Here is a 20,688-nt window from a genome sequence, read left to right as displayed (position 1 = left end):
AAAATGAAGTTTTTCAACATCAGGGACAATTCAAGTCTTCTTGTGTTTTTTTTAATTTTTTATTTCATGTTTATAAACCCACCATAATGGATCCCAGAAATAACACTATGAGAAAATAGAAGAGTAAGTTTGGTCAACCGTTAAGTATATAGAAAAAGCATAGCCAAAAATGTTGTTTTGGCAGACATAAATGTATGTTGTGATTTTAACATTTTTAGTTTTAGGCTACACTAGATTTTTAGTGGTACACTGAAGAACAATGTTTTTGATGCTTTTCTTAGCTAAAACATGACATTGTCACACTTGTGGTTTTTAAGCTTGGGCACGCTTGTCCTTGCAGGGTTGCTTGGCCAACAGAATCACATCATCTGCCAAATGCAAAGATGAGATCATGAGGTTCCCAAACCACTAACCATGACCCCAAAACAAACTATATATTTCTGTTCTTGCAGATTGGTCTTAATACATATTCTGAGAAGAACATATTTTTTTGTATGGTGTCTGACAGATATTGTGCAACTGGTCAGAAATTAGAACTGGGCTTGGTTGCTACACAGACAAATGCTGCTGCAGTTGTGCACTTGAGTTTTAGTGAAGTATGAAGTCAAACCCAGTCAAGCCCAGAAATAACTCTGTTATTGCCATCTCAAGTAAAAGATTACAATTTTCTATTCTTTTGGAGTATGTAGATAGTTTAAGCCTTTCAGGGTAGAAACAGTTTGCTATACATTAAAATATATTATTGGTTGTTACGATGCAGATAGTTTGGTTGGTTTCAGTGAATGCATATCATATTGCAATGTGCAATTAATTTTTAATAGGATGTCTGATAATTTAAACCATAATTTACACAAACATTCTATGTTTATTGACATTTAAAAAGCATAGCTGCATAAAAAGACTGTACAGACAGCACACTGGCACAGCATTGAACATCAGTCAGAGATATGAAATGCAGTGGGTAGCGCTGTTGCCTTGCAGCAAGAAGGTTCTGGGTTCGATTCCCGGCTGGGGGTCTTTCTGCATGGAGTTTGCCTGTTCACCCCGTGCATGTGTGGATTCTCTCCGGGTTGTCCGGCTTCCTCCCACAGTCCAAAGACATGTCTGTTAGGTTACTTGGTCTCTCTAAATTGCCCTTAGGTGTGTGAATGAGTGTGTGCTTGGTTGTTTGTGTGTTGCCCTGCGATGGACTGGCGGCCTGTCCAGTGTGTACCCTGCTTCCTGCCCATAGACTACTGGAGAATGGCACCAGCTCCCTGCGACCCACTACGGATGAAGCGGTACTGACTGACTGAATTCAAATGATAGATAGTGAATAAAATCTGTGTGTGTATACATGTTACAACAACTGTCAGTTATTAAGTGCTCCAAAGTTATTACACCAGAAACCAAAGAGCTTTACAAGGTTTTTATTTCCTGTGAGGGTCAGTTATATAGCAATCCAATATATTCTCTGAGTCTAAATGTTGTGAGTTTGTCTAGTAAACTTGAAACCACTACTTTAAACAATCTGACAACTTACATTTCATATAAAACATGTCATTCTCCCCAAAAATGAAATAACCCTTTAAAATTGGGATGAAGCTGTAGCATAAAAAAACAAATATCGGTTTTGTCAATACAGAAGTGTTTTATCAGGCAAGGAGCACTGTTTAGGTTTTAGAATTAGCATTTTCATTACTCTAGATAAGGACAGCCATTAGATCAAACTAAAAAAACAGATAAAATAAACCAAACCCAAAAAATGTGAACAGTGTGTTAAAATGCAATCTGTTTGTTATATAAATAAATAAATATAAATCTGGCTCTTTTCTTTATTTACAGAAATGCCTCCTCAGTCTTTAGTACTTTCAATATGAAATGGGTCAAGAAAAAGTGTTTTATTAAGGGGTGTATGTAGCAATAAACAAAATCATCTGGGTGCATGTGCCCTTTTTACTCAGTGCTTCTGGTGTGAAGAAAATATTTTGATGACTCATAGGATATTTATGTGTCCTGAAGATATAAATTCCATATTTGCGAGACACTGAACCGTGCTTCAGCTGAGTAACACATCTGAGAAAGTTGTCAGTCAACCCAAACCTAACCCAAAAGATTTGTCTTTTTAGGTTTTACTCTTATGAGAACAGATGTTGCAATGGGAACATAATATGGGAGAAAATTGTAAAAAATGTATTCCAGTAAAATGACCAACTCTCATGGACTATAAAAGTATTATCAAAATCATGCACTGCAAAGTGTATCAACAAACGTGAAGCATCAGTGTCATATGATATATTTTCTGGTAAGGTATAATTGTGCAAACCCCACTTTTGCTTAATTGGACCTTGAACACACAGTGTTATTCAAAAAATAAATACTTATTGAACTCATTGAATACTCGTTGAACTTTTAACATTTTGTCACATGACAACCACAAACTTCAATGTATTTTATTGGGATTGTTTAAAATACCTAATATTTATGAAGTGGTGAGAAAATGAATCATGCTTTTAAATTGCTTTTCATTTTTTTACTAATAAAAATCTAAAAAGTATGATGAAAATATGCATTCAGCTCTTTTCAACATCATACCCCTAAAAACAGTACAACTGAGTGCTTCAGAAACTCTCTGATTAATAATATTAGTAAAGCTGTAGAAAATCTAGTAAAGTTACTATAAATAACATCGATCTGTGAAGGTTTGTTTGAGAACATCCGTGAACACACAGCATTACGTAGACCAAGGAATACACCGGCCAGGTCAGGGATAAAGTTGTCCATATGCTTAAAGCAGGATTAGATTATAAAACATTCCAAGCTGTAAACAACTCATAAAGTATCCAGAAATGAAAAATTGTGGCACAACTGTAAATCTACAAAGACTTATAGGCTGGTCAAAGAGAGTATTAATAAAGAGAGCACCCTAGAGCCACATGTGACACTGGAGGAGCTGCAGAGATACACAGCTCAGGTGTTGACAGAATGACTTTTAGTCATAGGCTGTACAAACCTGGTCTTTCAGAATAAAGTAACAAGAAGAAGGCAACTAGTAAAAGGAAGCCATGAGAATTCCCATACACAGCAGTAAAAGAAGAAAATCAGGTCAAAGAAGACAAAAAATGTTAATACTTACCTACATGCAAAACTCTTTGCATAGAGGGAAACTAACACAGCACATCCCCCTGAACACAACAGCCCTACTGTGAATCAAAATGGTGGCAACATCATGCTGTGGGGATGCTTTTTTCCAGCATGTAAAGGGAAGCTGGTCAGATTTGATGGGAAGATGTAAGGAACTAAATACAGGGCTATTCTGAAAAAATAAAAAAACTGTGCCTTCAAAAGACTTGGGTCTGGGGTGGAGGTTCACCTTCCAGCAGGAAAATTCTAAACATACAGCCAAAGCTGCAATGAAATAATTTTATAGTTCTGCACCACTTTCTATTGGTCTATTAAATAACATCCCCAAAAAATGCAGCAAAGGTTATAGTTGTAACAGCCTGAAAAGGGGGAAAGTTCAAGGGTATTCATACTTTTTCAATGAGACTGCAGTCCGCATAGCACAACTGGTCCCGTTTTTGTGGATGTGAAAAAATACTCTAAAGAAATAATTATTAGGTGAGAAAACTGCAGTAACAGTGCTCAACATCTATTTCTATATAAGCTTCAAAGGAGGCCCATCAGTATCTCATAAATGTAAAACATGGAGCTTTGTGAATAATTAAACTGCTGGATCAAAGTTGGAGCACCAGAACAAAAGCTTCAGACATCTTTCTACTTGGACAGCTTGCTGATGACTCGAATGAGAGCTCCGTTTTCATCCTTCAGCCTCTGGTTGTCTGACTTGAGTTCTGTTAAGACCTGCGGAAAAAAAAAGGAAAGACATAAAATTAGAAAAATAAAATCACATTTATCTTGTGCATGTTTGGAAAGTAACTTTAGCAGCTGCTGAAGAAGATTGTGATATTAGCCATTACTTTTTGCAATGACCAATATACCAGTTTTCACTGCACTGAAAAATGTTCCAACAGCATTAACAGCAAATTGGCCAAACATTTTGCTGACGTTTGAGTCAAGGTAATGAGGGCATGCTTTATAGAAATTGATCATGCAGTGAGAAGTGAAATGACAATAAGGAGATTTAATGAGGAATGAGGAACTCGTTAAGAAAAACAAGAAAAATTTAAAGTTTTTAAATTTGAGTCTCATGAGGAACTATGACTCAAAAGATCTACCCTCCTTTAAAATGTGTTCCCCTTGCAGGAGACAAACAACAATCCTTTGCTCATGCAACAAGACACGCATCTGCAACCAGTGAATTGGCAAACATCACCTGCCATTACCCGTACCTCTCGGTCTGTTTTCAGTCATACTGTTGGCCATTGAACAGAATTTGAACAACTTAGCATGTTAATGCTTGAATGCAAATGCTGATAAAGAATGGCATTTACACTTTGTTAGAATGCAACAAAATAAATGTTTAAGCCACCCAACACATCCGTGTAGTGCCATGGAAAATATTCCCCCCCTTACATCTTTCTTTTAGTTTTGCTTTTGGTCACACTTAATACTTTTAGATCATCTAACCAGTTTTAATATCAGACAAAGAAGACCTGAGTTAATACAAAATGTAGTTTTCAAATGGTGTTTTAATTTTAACCAGGGCCTTTCTGATAAAGTAATTGCCCCCTAAACCCAATAACTGATTGTGTCACCCTTTGCAACAACTTTTATCAAACATATGTGATAACTGCCAATGAGTGTTTTACATCACTGTGGAGAAATGTAAGTTTACTCTTCTTTCCAAATTTGTGTTGCACAGCCACAAAGGAGCATTTTTGAGCATGAACATCCTACTTAAGGCAACATCTCCATTAGATTTGAATCTAGACATTTACTACCCCACGCCACAACCGGAATTTAGATTTTTGCTTTTTAGAGCTTGTTGGTGTGCTTTAGATCATGTCAGGCTGCATTTTCAATTGGGGAGCAGAATTTGTTATTTCAAAGCATAGCAGCCCAAGACCATCACACTACCATTACCCTGCTTCACTGTAGGTATGATTTTCATGTTATGAAATGTTGAGTTAGTTTTATTTTTATTTAACCCACTGATGACTTAATGATAGTGACTAAGTGTGTGACATAACCATTTTTTACAAATTACAGCCTTTTAACCTAAGTTGTAATTTAAAACAATATGTGTGTTACAGTGATCTACAATATTTATGAAAGCCAAATAAAATACAGTGCTTGTAGGCATCCAGTCATACCGAACCATCTACAAACATATCAGTGTTGTAAACTTAACAGATGCTCTAAAAGCCTGTAGTTTGTTTTGATGCACAACATATTTTTATTCCTATTTCAAATAAAAGCACATTTTTTATTAGTCCTTTTTAATTAGTCAGAGTGTAAATATACTTGGGTTAATAACAATTATTCTAGAGGCAGAAAGTTGTCATAAAGAAGAACAGGTAAAAAAGAAGCATGCAAAAAGGCTTGCATTCAAAAGGGATTGGACCTGCCTGAGGACAGCAGAGGAGAAGGGGTTGAAGCTGTAAAAGCTCCAGAAGAAAGAGAAGTGTAAAAGTTAAATGGCCGAGAAAGGGGACAGCAGGGAGAAAATTAGGCCAGATGATCCTGAGGATCAGAGGTCCTCTGTCTCTGGCATGGAGGCCGTCTCAGAGAGGCGGGTGAGGACGCGCAGCATGGCTCTGTTCTCGGCCAGGAGACACTCGTTCACTCTCCGCAAAGCCTGGACCTGGGCCAGGGCTGGGAAAGCCTGTATACATGAGAAGAGAGATACAGAGAGGAGCAGGCAGAGAGGAACAGGTGGGAAGCCAGGCTGCTTGCAGAGAGAAACTTTAAAAGTGACATATCCATGTCCACTCATACAAGCATGCATACATAGAGTAAATGAAATTGCCACAGCTGCAGGAATTATTTAAAAAAAACTCACATAAATATTTACACAAGAGTGATCATTTGAAAAAAAAAAAATAGAAAAGCTAAATGCATTGTTTAAAATTTGTCTTAAATCATTGTTCAGAGAAATTCACAAAACTACACACACTCTTTAGGACTCTGTACAAGAGTTCAGTGAATAAAACTAACCAACAGTGTAATAAGCCATCCCCCTCTTTATTCTTGGCATGACTGCTTAAGGAAAAGCTGAACGTGGTTTGAAAGAAAAGTCTGAGGTTTGATGCTACATCTGTGGGTAAACCACACAAGTCAGAAAATGGAGTCAACGGAAAGCTTCAACACTCACTCTGACAAATTGATATTGATTGCTCCTTTCATCACATGATCTTCAGACAAGTTACCAAAAAAAACACTAGGCCACCCAGAAACACATTTGTTACTGTGAATATGAAAAATAAATTTTGTTAACATTAAAGCTCCAACTACTTGTAATAACACCAAACAGACTAATAAGCCTATTTTAAAGCAGTCTGGTTTAAGAGTTTAACAACTCAAGCATATAATGTTCTACTGGCATTAGAACAAAACATTTCAGCTTTTGGCCAGCTTTCCAAGTCCTTGGCAACAGTGGAGGGAAAGTCAGTGTGAGGTTAGAATGTGTAATGACCAGTATCCCTTTTTTCTTCTGTTTAAATTCAGACTTTTGATACTGAGTAAGCAACAAGACTATCAGGTTCTACAGGTTCTTTTGATTATGTCGAGAATAATTTAGCTTTATCTGTGAGAGGTTGAAGATACAGCAAAGCTATTTAAGAAAGTAGGAATAATCAGAGTTACAGACAAGAAACAGCTGAAACTAGTGCCTGTCAAACTCAGAAGCAGTGATTATCAGAGCCTAGGACCAGACTGTTCGTCAGTGGTTCAAATTTCCCCTTTCAGATGCAATTAAATTTTACATTTTATTTGGAAGTCATAGTCCCAGGGTATGAGGGAAGCATGGAAAGGCACATAATCCAAGGTGTTTGAGATTCAGTGTAATGTTTCAGCAGTCAATGTTTATTTGGGGAGCCATGTCGCCTGACGGTGCAGGTCTGTTGTGTTCTATCAAGTCCAAAGTCAGGCTAGGGACTACCACTTATCCGCACCACCAAAAGCACCAACACCTGGTTGAGTGGCCATTGTATAACTGTGCTTGATTGGCCAGCAACCTTGCCTGACCTAATTAATGCAGACAAGTAAAAAGACACTATTAAAGCAACCTAGGTTTCCTTACCACTTTTGCAGTAGCACAGGCTCATGACCTCCCTGCCACAGTTAGTGGCCAAGATGTAAATCCATTCAATGCAACCATGTAATATAACAAACACTAAAGTGTTGATGCAGTAATTCATGCAATAATTCATGCAAAAAGAGCCCTGGCTAGGATTGAGTGAATATACTGTACAGTTTATGGACATAATTTTCAGGTTGGACAGGTTGGAAATGTTATTTTTAAGGTCATTTATGTACTGCAGATTATAGCTGAACAGTTCCTCCTTGTGTTGGAGAACTTCCAGCTTGCTCAGTGTGAACAAATAGGTGTGACAGAGGTGCAAACTACAGTAGTCTCTTGAGGTGCTTCACAGCAAAAGTTGTGACTCTCAAACAGTGAGGTACTTGTACAGTAAACAGGATAACACGTCCAAGTGTGTATGCATGCCCCAGTCTTTGGCAAAGCAGAACGAGTGAGGTGGTTGGTGGGTTTTAATAACTCATCAGCATCAGGGCGAGCACTCACCATCCCCCCTCCCTGAGAAAGCCCTCTTTCAGGGCTGGTACCCACACCGGAAGCGTAGTGTGGGGGCCTGCTGAGGGGAACCAGGATAACACTGGTGTCAAACATCAATTGCTTGGATTTTTTTTCTCACATCTAATCCATGATTTTAAATTCTTGTAGCTTCAAAAAAGTATATTTAAAACTTTAATTTTACATGCAATGTGTATTTAGTTATGCAAATCCTATGTTTATGTAAACTCAGGCTTGTCTGCTGGTGTTGCCTGTGTTTCTGTGTCAGGCAGAATACACTCTGGAATGTCTCATAAAAGAAGGTATTTTGCTGTTGGAAGGGTTTTGGTATTCAAATGGAACTAGGTCACAATGTTCACCCCAGCAGAGGGAGAATTGGAGCAGGGGAGCTGCAACACAAGGCAGGAAGTGACCCAGCACAACAGTGTGGCTTATGAGCATTAACCTTCTATTCCCCTTGACTTCAAACCCACCTGGCTGACCACAGAGTCTACATGGGGCTATATGTGTGATCCACTGTGGGAAAAAAAACTTTATAGGCAGTCTTTAGCAGAAGTGGGAGCAGCTATGCTTTAGCTGTGTACTGTCAAGGACTGTTAGTTAAGGCTTTTGAAGAAAACATCAATGAGACAAATGAAGCATGGCTTGTGCCTGAGATAAAATGATTGCCAAATAATCCCAGGGTGGGTGCACAACATTTACTGTTGCAAGGACTGACCTTTATTTCCTCCTCCATGTCTGTGACTCTTTTCTCCAGAACTTGTTTTTCCTGTATAGCAAAAAGAAAGAAAACAGACAGGAATATTACCAGAGGAAACAGCCACAAAGACATCAGGATGTTCACTCATTTAGCGATAGAGCATAATCAAATTAAATACCATTGTACCATTCAGTTAGAGAGGTACTTACCCTTTTCTCTGTTTCAAGAACTGTAGATCGCTCTGACATTCTGTCCTGTCTCTGCAGATTAGGATAACTGATGTTACAGGTGAAAAATCTCTAAAGAATTTTGTCTTAATAAATTAAACATTTAGGAAAGTCCCCATCAATTCATCACCTATACTTGCTTATCCTTGCAGAGTCTGAGCAGGGCTTGAGCCCATTTCCAGCGGTCATTGGGTGAGAGGCATGATAAACCCTGACCCTCTAGACAGGTCACTTGTACACCATAGGACAGACAACCATGCACACACACATTCATGTGCAATTTAGAATAGCCAATTAATCTAAAAGTCATGTTTTCAGACTGCAATAGAGAGCACCTCCAAATTACAGTGAGAACATACAGGTCCTTCTCAAAATATTAGCATATTGTGATAAAGTTCATTATTTTCCATAATGTCATGATGAAAATTTAACATTCATATATTTTAGATTCATTGCACACTAACTGAAATATTTCAGGTCTTTTATTGTCTTAATACGGATGATTTTGGCATACAGCTCATGAAAACCCAAAATTCCTATCTCACAAAATTAGCATATCATTAAAAGGGTCTCTAAACGAGCTATGAACCTAATCATCTGAATCAACGAGTTAACTCTAAACACCTGCAAAAGATTCCCGAGGCCTTTAAAACTCCCAGCCTGGTTCATCACTCAAAACCCCAATCATGGAGGCAGTCTTACGACTGCCGACCTGACTGCTGTCCAGAAGGCCACTATTGACACCCTCAAGCAAGAGGGTAAGACACAGAAAGACATTTCTGAACAAATAGGCTGTTCCCAGAGTGCTGTATCAAGGCACCTCAGTGGGAAGTCTGTGGGAAGGAAAAAGTGTGGCAGAAAACGCTGCACAACGAGAAGAGGTGACCGGACCCTGAGGAAGATTGTGGAGAAGGGCCGATTCCAGACCTTGGGGGACCTGCGGAAGCAGTGGACTGAGTCTGGAGTAGAAGCATCCAGAGCCACCGTGCACAGGCGTGTGCAGGAAATGGGCTACAGGTGCCGCATTCCCCAGACCTGGGCTACAGAGAAGCAGCACTGGACGGTTGCTCAGTGGTCCAAAGTACTTTTTTCGGATGAAAGCAAATTCTGCATGTCATTCGGAAATCAAGGTGCCAGAGTCTGGAGGAAGACTGGGGAGAAGGAAATGCCAAAATGCCAGAAATCCAGTGTCAAGTACCCACAGTCAGTGATGGTCTGGGGTGCCGTGTCAGCTGCTGGTGTTGGTCCACTGTGTTTTATCAAGGGCAGGGTCAATGCAGCTAGCTATCAGGAGATTTTGGAGCACTTCATGCTTCCATCTGCTGAAAAGCTTTATGGAGATGAAGATTTCATTTTTCAGCACGACCTGGCACCTGCTCACAGTGCCAAAACCACTGGTAAATGGTTTACTGACCATGGTATCACTGTGCTCAATTGGCTTGCCAACTCTCCTGACCTGAACCCCATAGAGAATCTGTGGGATATTGTGAAGAGAACGTTGAGAGACTCAAGACCCAACACTCTGGATGAGCTAAAGGCCGCTATTGAAGCATCCTGGGCCTCCATAAGACCTCAGCAGTGCCACAGGCTGATTGCCTCCATGCCACGCCGCATTGAAGCAGTCATTTCTGCCAAAGGATTCCCGACCAAGTATTGAGTGCATAACTGTACATGATTATTTGAAGGTTGACGTTTTTTGTATTAAAAACACTTTTCTTTTATTGGTCGGATGAAATATGCTAATTTTGTGAAATAGGAATTTTGGGTTTTCATGAGCTGTATGCCAAAATCATCCGTATTAAGACAATAAAAGACCTGAAATATTTCAGTTAGTGTGCAATGTATCTAAAATATATGAATGTTAAATTTTCATCATGACATTATGGAAAATAATGAACTTTATCACAATATGCTAATATTTTGAGAAGGACCTGTACACTGTCAGTGTGTGAATGTTTGTTTGATTGAGTGAATGACTGATTGTAGTATAAAGCGCTTTGGGGTCTCTGGAGACTTGCAAGTTCAGGTCATTTACCATTTACCATACAAACACCGTAGAGAAATACCCCAGGTCGGGATTCAAACCCAGGACCTACTTGCTGCAAGGCAACAGTGTTAACATTTTTTTTTTATTCGAAAAAATATGATGTAATATTTTTTCAATTTCCTTTAACGTGTCTTCTTAATTCCTTAAAAAATAGAAATAGTGGTACCTGAGCAACTTTCTCCAGCTGGGAACGAATCTTCACTAACTCTTGTTTGCTGTCCTGCAGTCTGGACTTGAGCCTTTCATTCTCTTGCAAAGCTTCTGTATACATCTAAAACAAAAGGAAACAGATACACTGAAGGTGCTTTAAATTCACATTTTTTTTAGTAGAATAATCTCACAAAGAAATAAATACTGCAATTCTCTAACAGTTAACTTGAGAGATTTTGTAGCCTACTTTACCAACCTCCTCTGTATGCATAGTTTTAAGATAAACCTGGGTCCTTGTCCAGCCTTTTTCATCACTGTTATAGTTGTTCTAAACTTTTAAAATTTCGCCCTGCATCAAGTCAATGACTTGCAGCATTCAATCCTCCTGGAGGAACATATAGCGACAGTGGACAGTCGCTTACATTGACTTTGCAGGAATCCCTCATACTGAACATGCATGTTGCGACAGTGGAGAGGAAAACTCCCTTTTAACAGGAAGAAACCTCCAGCAGAACCAGGCTCAGTGTGAGCGGCCATCTGCCAGGACCGACAGGGAGTTTGAGAGAACAGAAGCGACAAAAAAAGAACACAGAAGCACTAGTACAATAGTACTTTCAACAGGAAAGAAAAGTAAAACATTAATTGTTATAGCTCCTTTAGTGGCTTCATCTAGAAGAAAAAACAGCTAAGCAGATGAACTCTGAGCCGAGCCAGTTTTCAAGTCTAGAGTGTGAAAGAGAGCACATACAGTCAGTCACAGTAGAAGCTCAGCCAGTAACTATGTCTAGGAGAGACAGGGTTAAACACTGAAAGACAGGGCAAATTATTTATATTAAGAAATTTATATCACAATAAAACAGAAAGTAATGATTCCTGATTAAAACGTCCTCAACATTCTGATCAATTTAAAAGAAGTTAAGCATGTCATTCTAAAAAAAAATGCTTCATTTACATTCATTTCATAGGAATTGTTGGGGGAGCCATAGCACTTCTGATTCTGTATAAAAACAGTTATTCCATAACATGGAATTCTTTCTAACTAAAAATACAACTTAAGCGATCTCTTTTCAAGTGTAGCAAGTTAATTATAATGCTGTTCTGTTTTCTAATATAAAAGTTTTATAAAGTCATGAAATCGCAACAGCATAATGTATCTTCCAAAAGATTTCTTAAACCTTTGCATTTCACTGGAATTTTAGGTGACAGACCAACACAAACTAGAGCATACTTGTGAGGACACAGAAAAATTATATTTAGTATTCAAAATATTTTACTGATAAAAATTTGAAAAGTGTGGCATGTTAAGCCCTCTTTACTCCTTATTCCTAAATAAAATGCAGTGCAACCAGTTACCTTCAGTAATCACCTTGTAGTCCACCTGTCATTTAATCTCAGTATAAATACAGCTGTTCTGTGAATGCCTCAGAAGTTTGTTAGAGAACATTATTGAACAAACATCATCATAAAGACCAAGGAACACAGAAGGGATGTCAGAGATACAATTGTGGATAGATTTATGGTCAGGTTAGGTAATAAAACAATATTCTAACCTTAAACATCTCACTGAGCAATGTTTAATCCATCATCTGAAAATGGAAAGAGAATGCTTTCCACTTTTAATGACAAACTGAGCAAAGAGAGCAGTCAAGAGGCCAATTGTATCTTTGGAGGAGCTGCATAGATCCACAGCTCAGGTAGGAAAATCTGTTAACAGGACAACTACTAGATTTGCATTTCTTTACGTGTCCTTTATGGAACAGTGGCAAGAAGAAAGTCATTGTTATAAATATATATACTCAAAAGCCACTTTACTAGGTACACCTGTCCAACTGCTTGTTAACGCAAATTTCTAATCAGCACATCATCTGTATTGTTAAACATTGTTGTGGCAGCATCACGCACCATATGCTCCAGTAAATCTCCAGCAAAACTTACAAATTGACATCCACAGCCCCTCTCCATCCAATTATATTGAGGTGAAGAATGTGGAAAAACTATCGTCTCTATTTGCACTAAGCTGGAAAACTGACCCTACAAATGATTGACTCAGAGATAAATGCAAATGAATGCAGAATGTATGCAACACTGTTCAGAATTGTATTTTTAAAAATGTTTGAAGACCATGTATTTTCAATTACAATGTGTTACTTTGTCTACTTATGGTCTATTACAGTAATGTCAAGGAAGGAAGGAAGGAAGAAAGGAAGAATGGAAGGAATTTTAAGGTAGTGACCCTAAAATGTATTGTCAATCAAAGGTTTTGAGGCCTAGTCACTTTACACACTTTACTACATATAACATATTTGTTCTATTGTGTTTTTGGCAAATGTATACCATGCATGTTTAAAACCTTTGAGAAGAATCACCACAACTAGGCAATTGTACTTGATTTTCCCTTTATGTCCAATTAGATTTAGGGCATTAATAAAATGTGTAGGCTGTCAGACTGTGTTCAAAACTGCAGCTTTGAATCAGTCAGAGGGAACGAGTGTGTTTCTAACAAAGGAATGAGTAACTACCTTCTTATAGTCTTTAGCAGTGGTGTCTTGCTCCTGTTTATTCAGAGATGCCAGCCTCGCCTCCCTCCTTGTGTAAGAGCTGGTGCGGCCCAGAGGTTTGTCTGTGGCGCTTTCTCCAGTGGAGTCATATCTGAAGCCAACAGAGTTTTATCTCAGTGCACAATGCGGCTTTATGTTTTTATAAGAAGCAAACAAAGGTTTTTATCCTTACCTCGACAGTCTTTCATGCTGGAAAAAAAGAGACATATCAGTTTGATCAGTCAGTATCGCAGCATGAGAACACAGTGTAAACACTTCTGAAGTGGAACCAGATTTGTTTGTTTGATAGGACTAAACAAAAGCTTGGCAGATAAATATTTTCCATTTGAGAGAAAAGGAGGACAATGAGAAAGTTTGTAAGCTGAATTAGGATTGCATGCTCAGACACCTGTGGTACCAGAAGGAGGAAGTGTGTGCAGAAGGGAGATATAATTCCGCACTTCTTTAAAATGTTTCACACATGTCATGCCCGCCTGAGACTGGTTGAGCTTTCCGATTAGGGAAACTCCTGCCTCTCAAATGCCTGTGGCACACAGATGACATCATAACATCAGGAGTGAAATATGGCAAGCTTTAGCCTGACCCTAAATAACTTGATGATATCAAACTGTCTTGGAAGGTTTGGGCTGTTAGGAGTCCTGTCATGGCTGCCAGGTTTCCTGTTGTGTCTACATTTTGTATTCGTTCAAACATGCAGGGAGAAATCTGTGTACAGTTATGTAAAGCACCTGGCAAAAACTTTCATAACTCTTGAACTTTGACTTTAATGTTTTCCATTGGGATTATATGTCATCAACCAATACAAAGTAGCAGAGAGTTGTGACGTTATTTTATTTTCCTTCTTTGCAACATACCTCAGACTCAGTCAGATTGGACAGAGAGTGTCAGTAAACAGCAAGTTTTAAGTCTTGCCACAGGTTCTCACTTGGATTTTAGGTCTGGACTTTGACTGGGTCATTCTCACACATGAGTCTGCTTTAATTTACGCCAGCTCATCGGAGATCTGGGTGTAGTCTGTCCATGCTGAACAAAACAATCCCCATTGCCTGATGCTGCCAACACAAGTGATGTTTAGAGTTAGGTTTCCATCACCCATGTTTTGCACACAGGTCAGAAATTTTTATTTTGATCTCAACTGACCGGAGCACTCCCTTTCACATATTTTGTGTCCCATATATGGCTTTTAAAAGGGAGCTTTAATGGCTTTACTTTAATATTGGCTTTCTTCTAGCTATTTCCATTAAAGAAACACATTCTCCCGCGGTTATTATGGACCGCTTGATTTACTTTCTGACAAATATTTTTATATGATCAGTGCTCTATAAAATGGTAAGAGCATATGTGGGTTCTCTCTGGATACTAATTAGGTGGCTTCTGATGACAGCTGGTTCCACTGCATTTTATTTAGAGACATTAGAGTAGATGGGATTGAGTAAATATATACAGTACAGACCAAAGGATTGGACACACCTTCTCATTCAAAGAGTTTTCTTTATTTTCATGACTATGAATATTTTAGCTTCACACTGAAGGCATCAAAACTATGAATTAACACATGTGGAATTATATACTGAACAAAAAAGTGTAAAACAACTGAAAATATGTCTTATATTCTAGGTTCTTCAAAGTAGCCACCTTTTGCTTTGATTACTGCTACGCACACTCTTGGCATTCTGTTGATGAGCTTCAAGAGGTAGTCACCTGAAATGTTTTTCCAATAGTCTTGAAGGAGTTCCCAGAGATGCTTAGCACCTGTTGGCCTTTTTACCTTCACTCTGCGGTCCAGCTCACCCCAACCATCTCGATTGGGTTCAGGTCCGGTGACTGTGGAGGCCAGGTCATCTGGCGCAGCACCCCATCACTCTCCTTCTTGGTCAAATAGCCCTTCCCAGCCTGGAGGTGTGTTTGTGGTCATTGTCCTGTTGAAAAATAAATGATGGTCCAACTAAATGCAAACCGGAAGGAATAGCATGCCGCTGCAAGATGCTGTGGTAGCCATGCTGGTTCAGTATGCCTTCAATTTTGAATAAATCCTCAACAGTGTCACCAGCAAAGCACCCCCACACCATCACACCTCCTCCTCCGTGCTTCACGGTGGGAACCAGGCATGTAGAGTCCATCCGTTCACCTCTTCTGTGTCGCACAAAGACACGGTGGTTGGAACCAAAGATCTCAAACTTGGACTCATCAGACCAAAGCACAGATTTCCACTGGTCTAATGTCCATTCCTTGTGTTCTTTAGCCCAAACAAGTCTCTTCTGCTTGTTGCCTGTCCTCAGCAGTGGTTTCCTAGCAGCTATTTTACCATGAAGGCCTCATTCACACAGTCTCCTCTTAACAGTTGTTCTAGAGATGTGTCTGCTGCTAGAACTCTGTGTGGCATTGACCTGTTCTCTAATCTGAGCTGCTGTTAACCTGCGATTTCTGTGGCTGGTGACTCGGATGAACTTATCGTCCGCAGCAGAGGTGACTCTTGGTCTTCCTTTTCTGGGGCAGTCCTCATGTGAGCCAGTTTCTTTGTAGCGCTTGATGGTTTTTGAGACTGAACTTGGGGACACTTTCAAAGTTTTCCCAATTGTTCAGACTGACTGACCTTCATTTCTTAAAGTAATGATGGCCACTCGTTTTTCTTTACTTAGCTGCTTTTTTCTTGCCATTATACAAACTCTAACAGTGTGTGTAGCAGTAATCAAAGCAAAAGGTGGCTACTTTGAAGAACCTAGAATATAAGACATATTTTCAGTTGTTTCACACTTTTTAGTTCAGTATATAATTCCACATGTGTTAATTCATAGTTTTGATGCCTTCGGTGTGAAGCTACAATATTCATAGTCATGAAAATAAAGAAAACTCTTTGAATGATAAGGTGTGTCCAAACGTTTGGTCTGGACTGTATATATTTACTCAATCCCATCTACTCTAATGTCTCTAAATAAAATGCATATATATAATTATATATATATATATATATATATATATATATATATATATATATATATATATATATATATATATACATATATATATATATATATAAATAATTTTCCTTTCACTTCACCGCTACACACTACTTTGTGCTGGTTGATCATATAAAATACAATTAGGTTTGAGGTTGTGTTGTGATAAAAAGTGAAAAGATACAAACACTTTAGAAAATAGTAAAATAATATTCTCTGATTTGAATGTCTCCATGTTTGTGTTAGAAATCACAATACTGATAAAAAAAATCATAATGGGACACTGATGTGTAAATGGCTGTTGTAATGTATCTTACCATCTATTTTATGTGTCAGTCAGAGATGTTTGGCACATGTTTCAGATGGTTAGTTTGTTACAGAAATATGGTGGCTAGCTATGTCAAAGTACCTGTTATCCTTGTTCTCACATTTGCCGAAGCATGAAGATCCTTTACAAGGAGTCACAGGAGCTATTCTGCAGCAAGTGTTTACATAACTGAGACTAGCAGCTGCTTCCTGTCCTTATGTGGTCATGTACACTTGCAGCGCTATCCAGAAAAAGGCACTCTCATCTCATCTCTCATCTGTGTGACAGCATGAAGATTTCTCGATCAAAACTGGCATCCATATATTAATCAGTAGGGGTGACTGGATCTTTGGTTGTGAGAATAAATCATCACAAAGTCTGCTTGTAGGGTTATGAACCAAACTTTCGTATTTCACACGAAAGGATCTGTAAAATGGTTACATCACTTGGTTGAAACAAAAATTTCCCTGAACCTTTTACAATGTGGGCCCTGTGGGGACTTTGCCTCATATTTTTTTCAGGAAAGCACTGACTTCTTAAAATAAAAATAAGGCATTTTTGAACGAAAGCAGAAAATAATAAGTAACAGATTTTTTTTCTCTGAAGGCCGCAGCAATACTTTGATTGTCTTACTGTGTAGTGTATACTCATTGCAACAGAGGGTTATCAACACAAGGAGTCAAACTACTGGAAACTGTACCTGAATAGGTGCATAATTAAAAACTGACAGGACCACCACCATCCACTTTGAAACACATCTGAGAAGGATTCATACTGGTACTTGGCTATCCACAGTTTTACTTTAGTAGTAGTCAGAATACATTTCTATATTAACCATTTACAGTGTGAATACAGAGCTAATTTGGAGCATTTTGAGCACCAGCAACCACCATGGATTTTATGTTCTAGTTTGGGTAGAAACACCTTGCTTTCCGAGCGAGAATTTGTCTTGAAATGCTGGAGGCAGGAGGCAGGCAGGTGAAAATATTACGAAAGAAATGTAAAAACGTACTGGAAAAAATACTAGAACTAGGGGGATCCAAAATAGTGGCCACAAGAGCGACAGGAAAACAAGCTGGTGTGAATAACAGGGTGCAGCTGTTACTGAGGCAAGTAACTGAGGTTGAACTGGGGAAATGGGAAGCAAAGATACACAAACCAGAATACAGTACAAAGCAGAAACAGGGCACAACCTAACATAAGAAAACAGTGACAAAGAAATTCATAAATAAGAGCAACAGAAAAAATGAAATAGATAAACAGATCTCATTGACCAGATTCAAAATAAAACAGGAGTCAATATCTACATAGATTAATCCTACTGAAAGTCTGCAACTCAGAGCAACTACAGAACAAAAATATGAGGAATCATAAAACTAAGGAATGAAGTGAATAAGGAAAGAAAAGTGATAAATATCAAAATAAGACAAAATTATGCTTGAAAGGGGAATAGAGTATGACTGAAATAATTGCTGATATTGTTTTGTCAAAGAACTGGCTTTTCAAATGTTTCAACTCTATTTTTCATAAATAAGACATTGCAAATACTATAAGTGTTCATGTAAAACAAACATGATTTTGGCCCAAGTATAGCTCATGCACAGGTTAAATGGTTAAGAAGTGAAAGGATGAACTGAATAAGGAAATAACAGAGGGACAAATACCAGAATAAGGGAAAGCACAAAACAAAGTCCCAAAAATTATCACAGAATTTCAATTTTAAGGTAATGCTGTGTCTCTCTCTCTCTCTCTCTCTATATATATATATATATATATATATACACAATTCTGTTCTCTCAGTAAACATGATAGACACATGATAGATACAGTATTTTCCCTCATCTTTTTTGTCACATAGAAGCAAAGCTTTAAGTCCTATTGCAAAACATTTCAAATGTCTTTCAGTTTGGTAGTACTTAGAAGCCTTAGCTTTTATATAGGATGCAACTTGTCATAAACAGTTTGTGAGCCACTGTCCTAACTAATAAAGCAAGTCCATTACCAAATAAAACTTATCTCAAAAGAAGACAGTTCAAGTCTGAATCAAAATTACATTCACTTTTCTTCTTTACAAAATATTTCCTAATTGATTTTTTGTTCATTACCTGATATCTTTGTAGTTTATATGTAGCACTGTTCATACCCAGCTGTAACACATAAAATTTTACTTAACATGTGAGAGTCTTTGCAAAGTACAGCTAGTTCTCTGAATTATCAGTCTATCCCATTATTTCTGCCTTTTCCCTTCCAGCAAAGAACGATGCCATTTTAGACAAGGCTGACATCATGGAAAACTAGTGGCTGTGTTTTACCAGGGACACAGCATAGAAGGAATGACACTTCCATAAAAAGAGAGCAGAATCCACTGGAGAGCCACAACATGCACTTTTGGCAGCCGTGCAACAACAAGAATGTCTGCAACGTTGCATGATATTTCTGTATACATCTCTAGATAGACAGAATTACATTGTGTCCCTTTTCCCTCCTCTTATTTACTTAAAATGTCTCTGTCACAGACTCCAGTTGACATAAACACAACAGTCAAACTACTCCCAGGAGAATAGACCACTTAGAACAAGAAAAAAAAAGAAAGAAAACAACAGGAAATTACAGAAGGAATGTTTCAATCCAAAAGCCTTTTCCAGAAAAACAAGATCGGACTGCTTCAGAGAAAACACTTGCTTTTCCTTCATGGGACATAAGCTATGAAAACGCTGCATCATGCCTAAATAACACTTATCCAGTTCATTTTAACAACAGGTGAATTTTAAGGTACACTCGTTACTTAGTGTGTTATTTGGAAAAATGCAGCAAAAAAGTGTGAAATTTCCATATTCAAGTTTTTTATAATAACAATAGTCAAACCTGAGAAGTATTTATGACAGAAAAAATATTAAACAAGACTAAATCCTTTATGTTTTATAAAAGAAAACTTCTTAAGAAGAAAAGCTTACTCTGTAGTTTTTGTCAGCATAGGATGGAGAGGACGGCGGTGAATCTGTCACCGATTTCCTGGTGCGGGTCAGGTCTTTGGTGCGAGGGTAATAGGATGACATCTTCCTCCTCTACACTTAACAGGCAGGCACACTTCTATTCCACACTTGCTGAAGGCTAGTTAGCAGATAACAGACACGCAGATTCCCTCAGGCAACAGAACAGCAAAGGTCCATGACAACACTCCCAGGGGAATCCTCTGCAACAGGTGTTCGAGTGTGTTTACATGTGGTGTTCCAGTCCAGTTTAAAGCTCCTATACAAGCCTGAAAGTCAGCTAAGTTTGGGGGGATTTCAGATATTTGGGTTCTTATTCTTTAGTGGTAATCAGTGTAATCAAGAAAAGCAATCACTGCAGATCAGAAAAAGATGCAAAATGACTATTTTGTCAGGACACCAAGTAAAAAAATGATACCTCTTCTTCCAGTTGAATACTTTTAGAAGAATGCGCTGAAGAAAAGAAGTTCGAAGAAATCAACTCTGCTTTGCTGCCTCTTCCTGGGTTTCCCAAAGTTATACCCACCTCCCTCCCTCTCATGCTTTCTCTCTCTGTTCTCCCCTCTCCCTCTGTTTGGCCACCCCCTCGTCCAACCCCAGCCCGTTGCTTCCCTCTGCTTCTCCTTGCTCTCTTCCGCTTTGGCAGCCTTCTGTGGCAGCTGGCCAGAGAGGTTCTGCTGCGGACAAACTGTGCACTGGGGGCTAAAAATTGTCCAATGATGTGAACAGGGATAAGAGGGTATGTGGAGCACAAGGCCAGACACATGAGGGGGCTGCAGCAGTTAGTATTCTTCTGGAAAGGGCCAACACTGTGGAGCCATCAACAGCTTGGAGATGCTGAGTAAATTTGTGCTCCCTGCACAGTGATGGAGAGTGCATCTTTAGTCTAAGTGCAACACGATGTTAACACAAAGTACTCGTGATATGTCTCATCCTCAGAAAACATGTCTAATCTGAGGCCTTAAACTATAAAACAAGACAGTGCTGATTTTATTTCATTCAGCCTGGCTTATACGTATATGTGTATTTATTTTTTCCTGTAAGATCTCTGTTACA

At 38.5% G+C, this 20,688-nt stretch overlaps 1 protein-coding gene across 4 annotated transcripts; it reads right to left on the bottom strand.

Annotated features, from left to right (window-relative positions):
• Window positions 1-1,393: 1,393 nt before the first annotated feature.
• Window positions 1,394-20,157, bottom strand: LOC124871956 (protein phosphatase 1 regulatory subunit 12B-like). Of its 4 annotated transcripts, none has more exons than XM_047371594.1 (8): window positions 19,597-20,157; window positions 13,551-13,567; window positions 13,340-13,469; window positions 10,837-10,941; window positions 8,606-8,656; window positions 8,415-8,465; window positions 5,511-5,767; window positions 1,394-3,843 (listed from the first exon to the last, which is right to left on the bottom strand). In XM_047371594.1, exons 1-7 carry the CDS (start codon window positions 19,696-19,698, stop codon window positions 5,633-5,635), a joined length of 591 nt encoding a protein of 196 aa, XP_047227550.1. In that variant the 5' UTR covers window positions 19,699-20,157; the 3' UTR covers window positions 1,394-3,843; window positions 5,511-5,632. The 4 variants fall into 4 exon arrangements, with proteins under 4 accessions (XP_047227550.1, XP_047227576.1, XP_047227568.1 ...); XM_047371620.1 differs by lacking the exon at window positions 5,511-5,767 and adding an exon at window positions 7,688-7,754 and having other exon boundaries at window positions 19,597-20,155; XM_047371612.1 differs by lacking the exon at window positions 5,511-5,767 and adding an exon at window positions 7,688-7,757 and having other exon boundaries at window positions 19,597-20,154.
• Window positions 20,158-20,688: the final 531 nt, after the last annotated feature.

Source organism: Girardinichthys multiradiatus, chromosome 1 (assembly GCF_021462225.1).
Source record: "Girardinichthys multiradiatus isolate DD_20200921_A chromosome 1, DD_fGirMul_XY1, whole genome shotgun sequence".
Taxonomy (NCBI): domain Eukaryota; kingdom Metazoa; phylum Chordata; class Actinopteri; order Cyprinodontiformes; family Goodeidae; genus Girardinichthys; species Girardinichthys multiradiatus.
The sequence above is the reverse complement of the archived record's forward strand: the minus strand, read 5'-3'. Positions and strand labels throughout refer to the sequence as shown.

Bases quoted from the DNA above. Each gene is read 5' to 3' on its own strand.
- LOC124871956 (XM_047371594.1), bottom strand. From the start codon at position 19,698: ATGTCATCCTATTACCCTCGCACCAAAGACCTGACCCGCACCAGGAAA. The intron at 8,657-10,836 runs GTACCACTATTT...CCTAATCTGCAG, and splicing joins AGCTGGAGAAAGTTGCTCAG to AGACAGGACAGAATGTCAGA. The intron at 8,466-8,605 runs GTAAGTACCTCT...TTTGCTATACAG, and splicing joins TTCTTGAAACAGAGAAAAGG to GAAAAACAAGTTCTGGAGAA.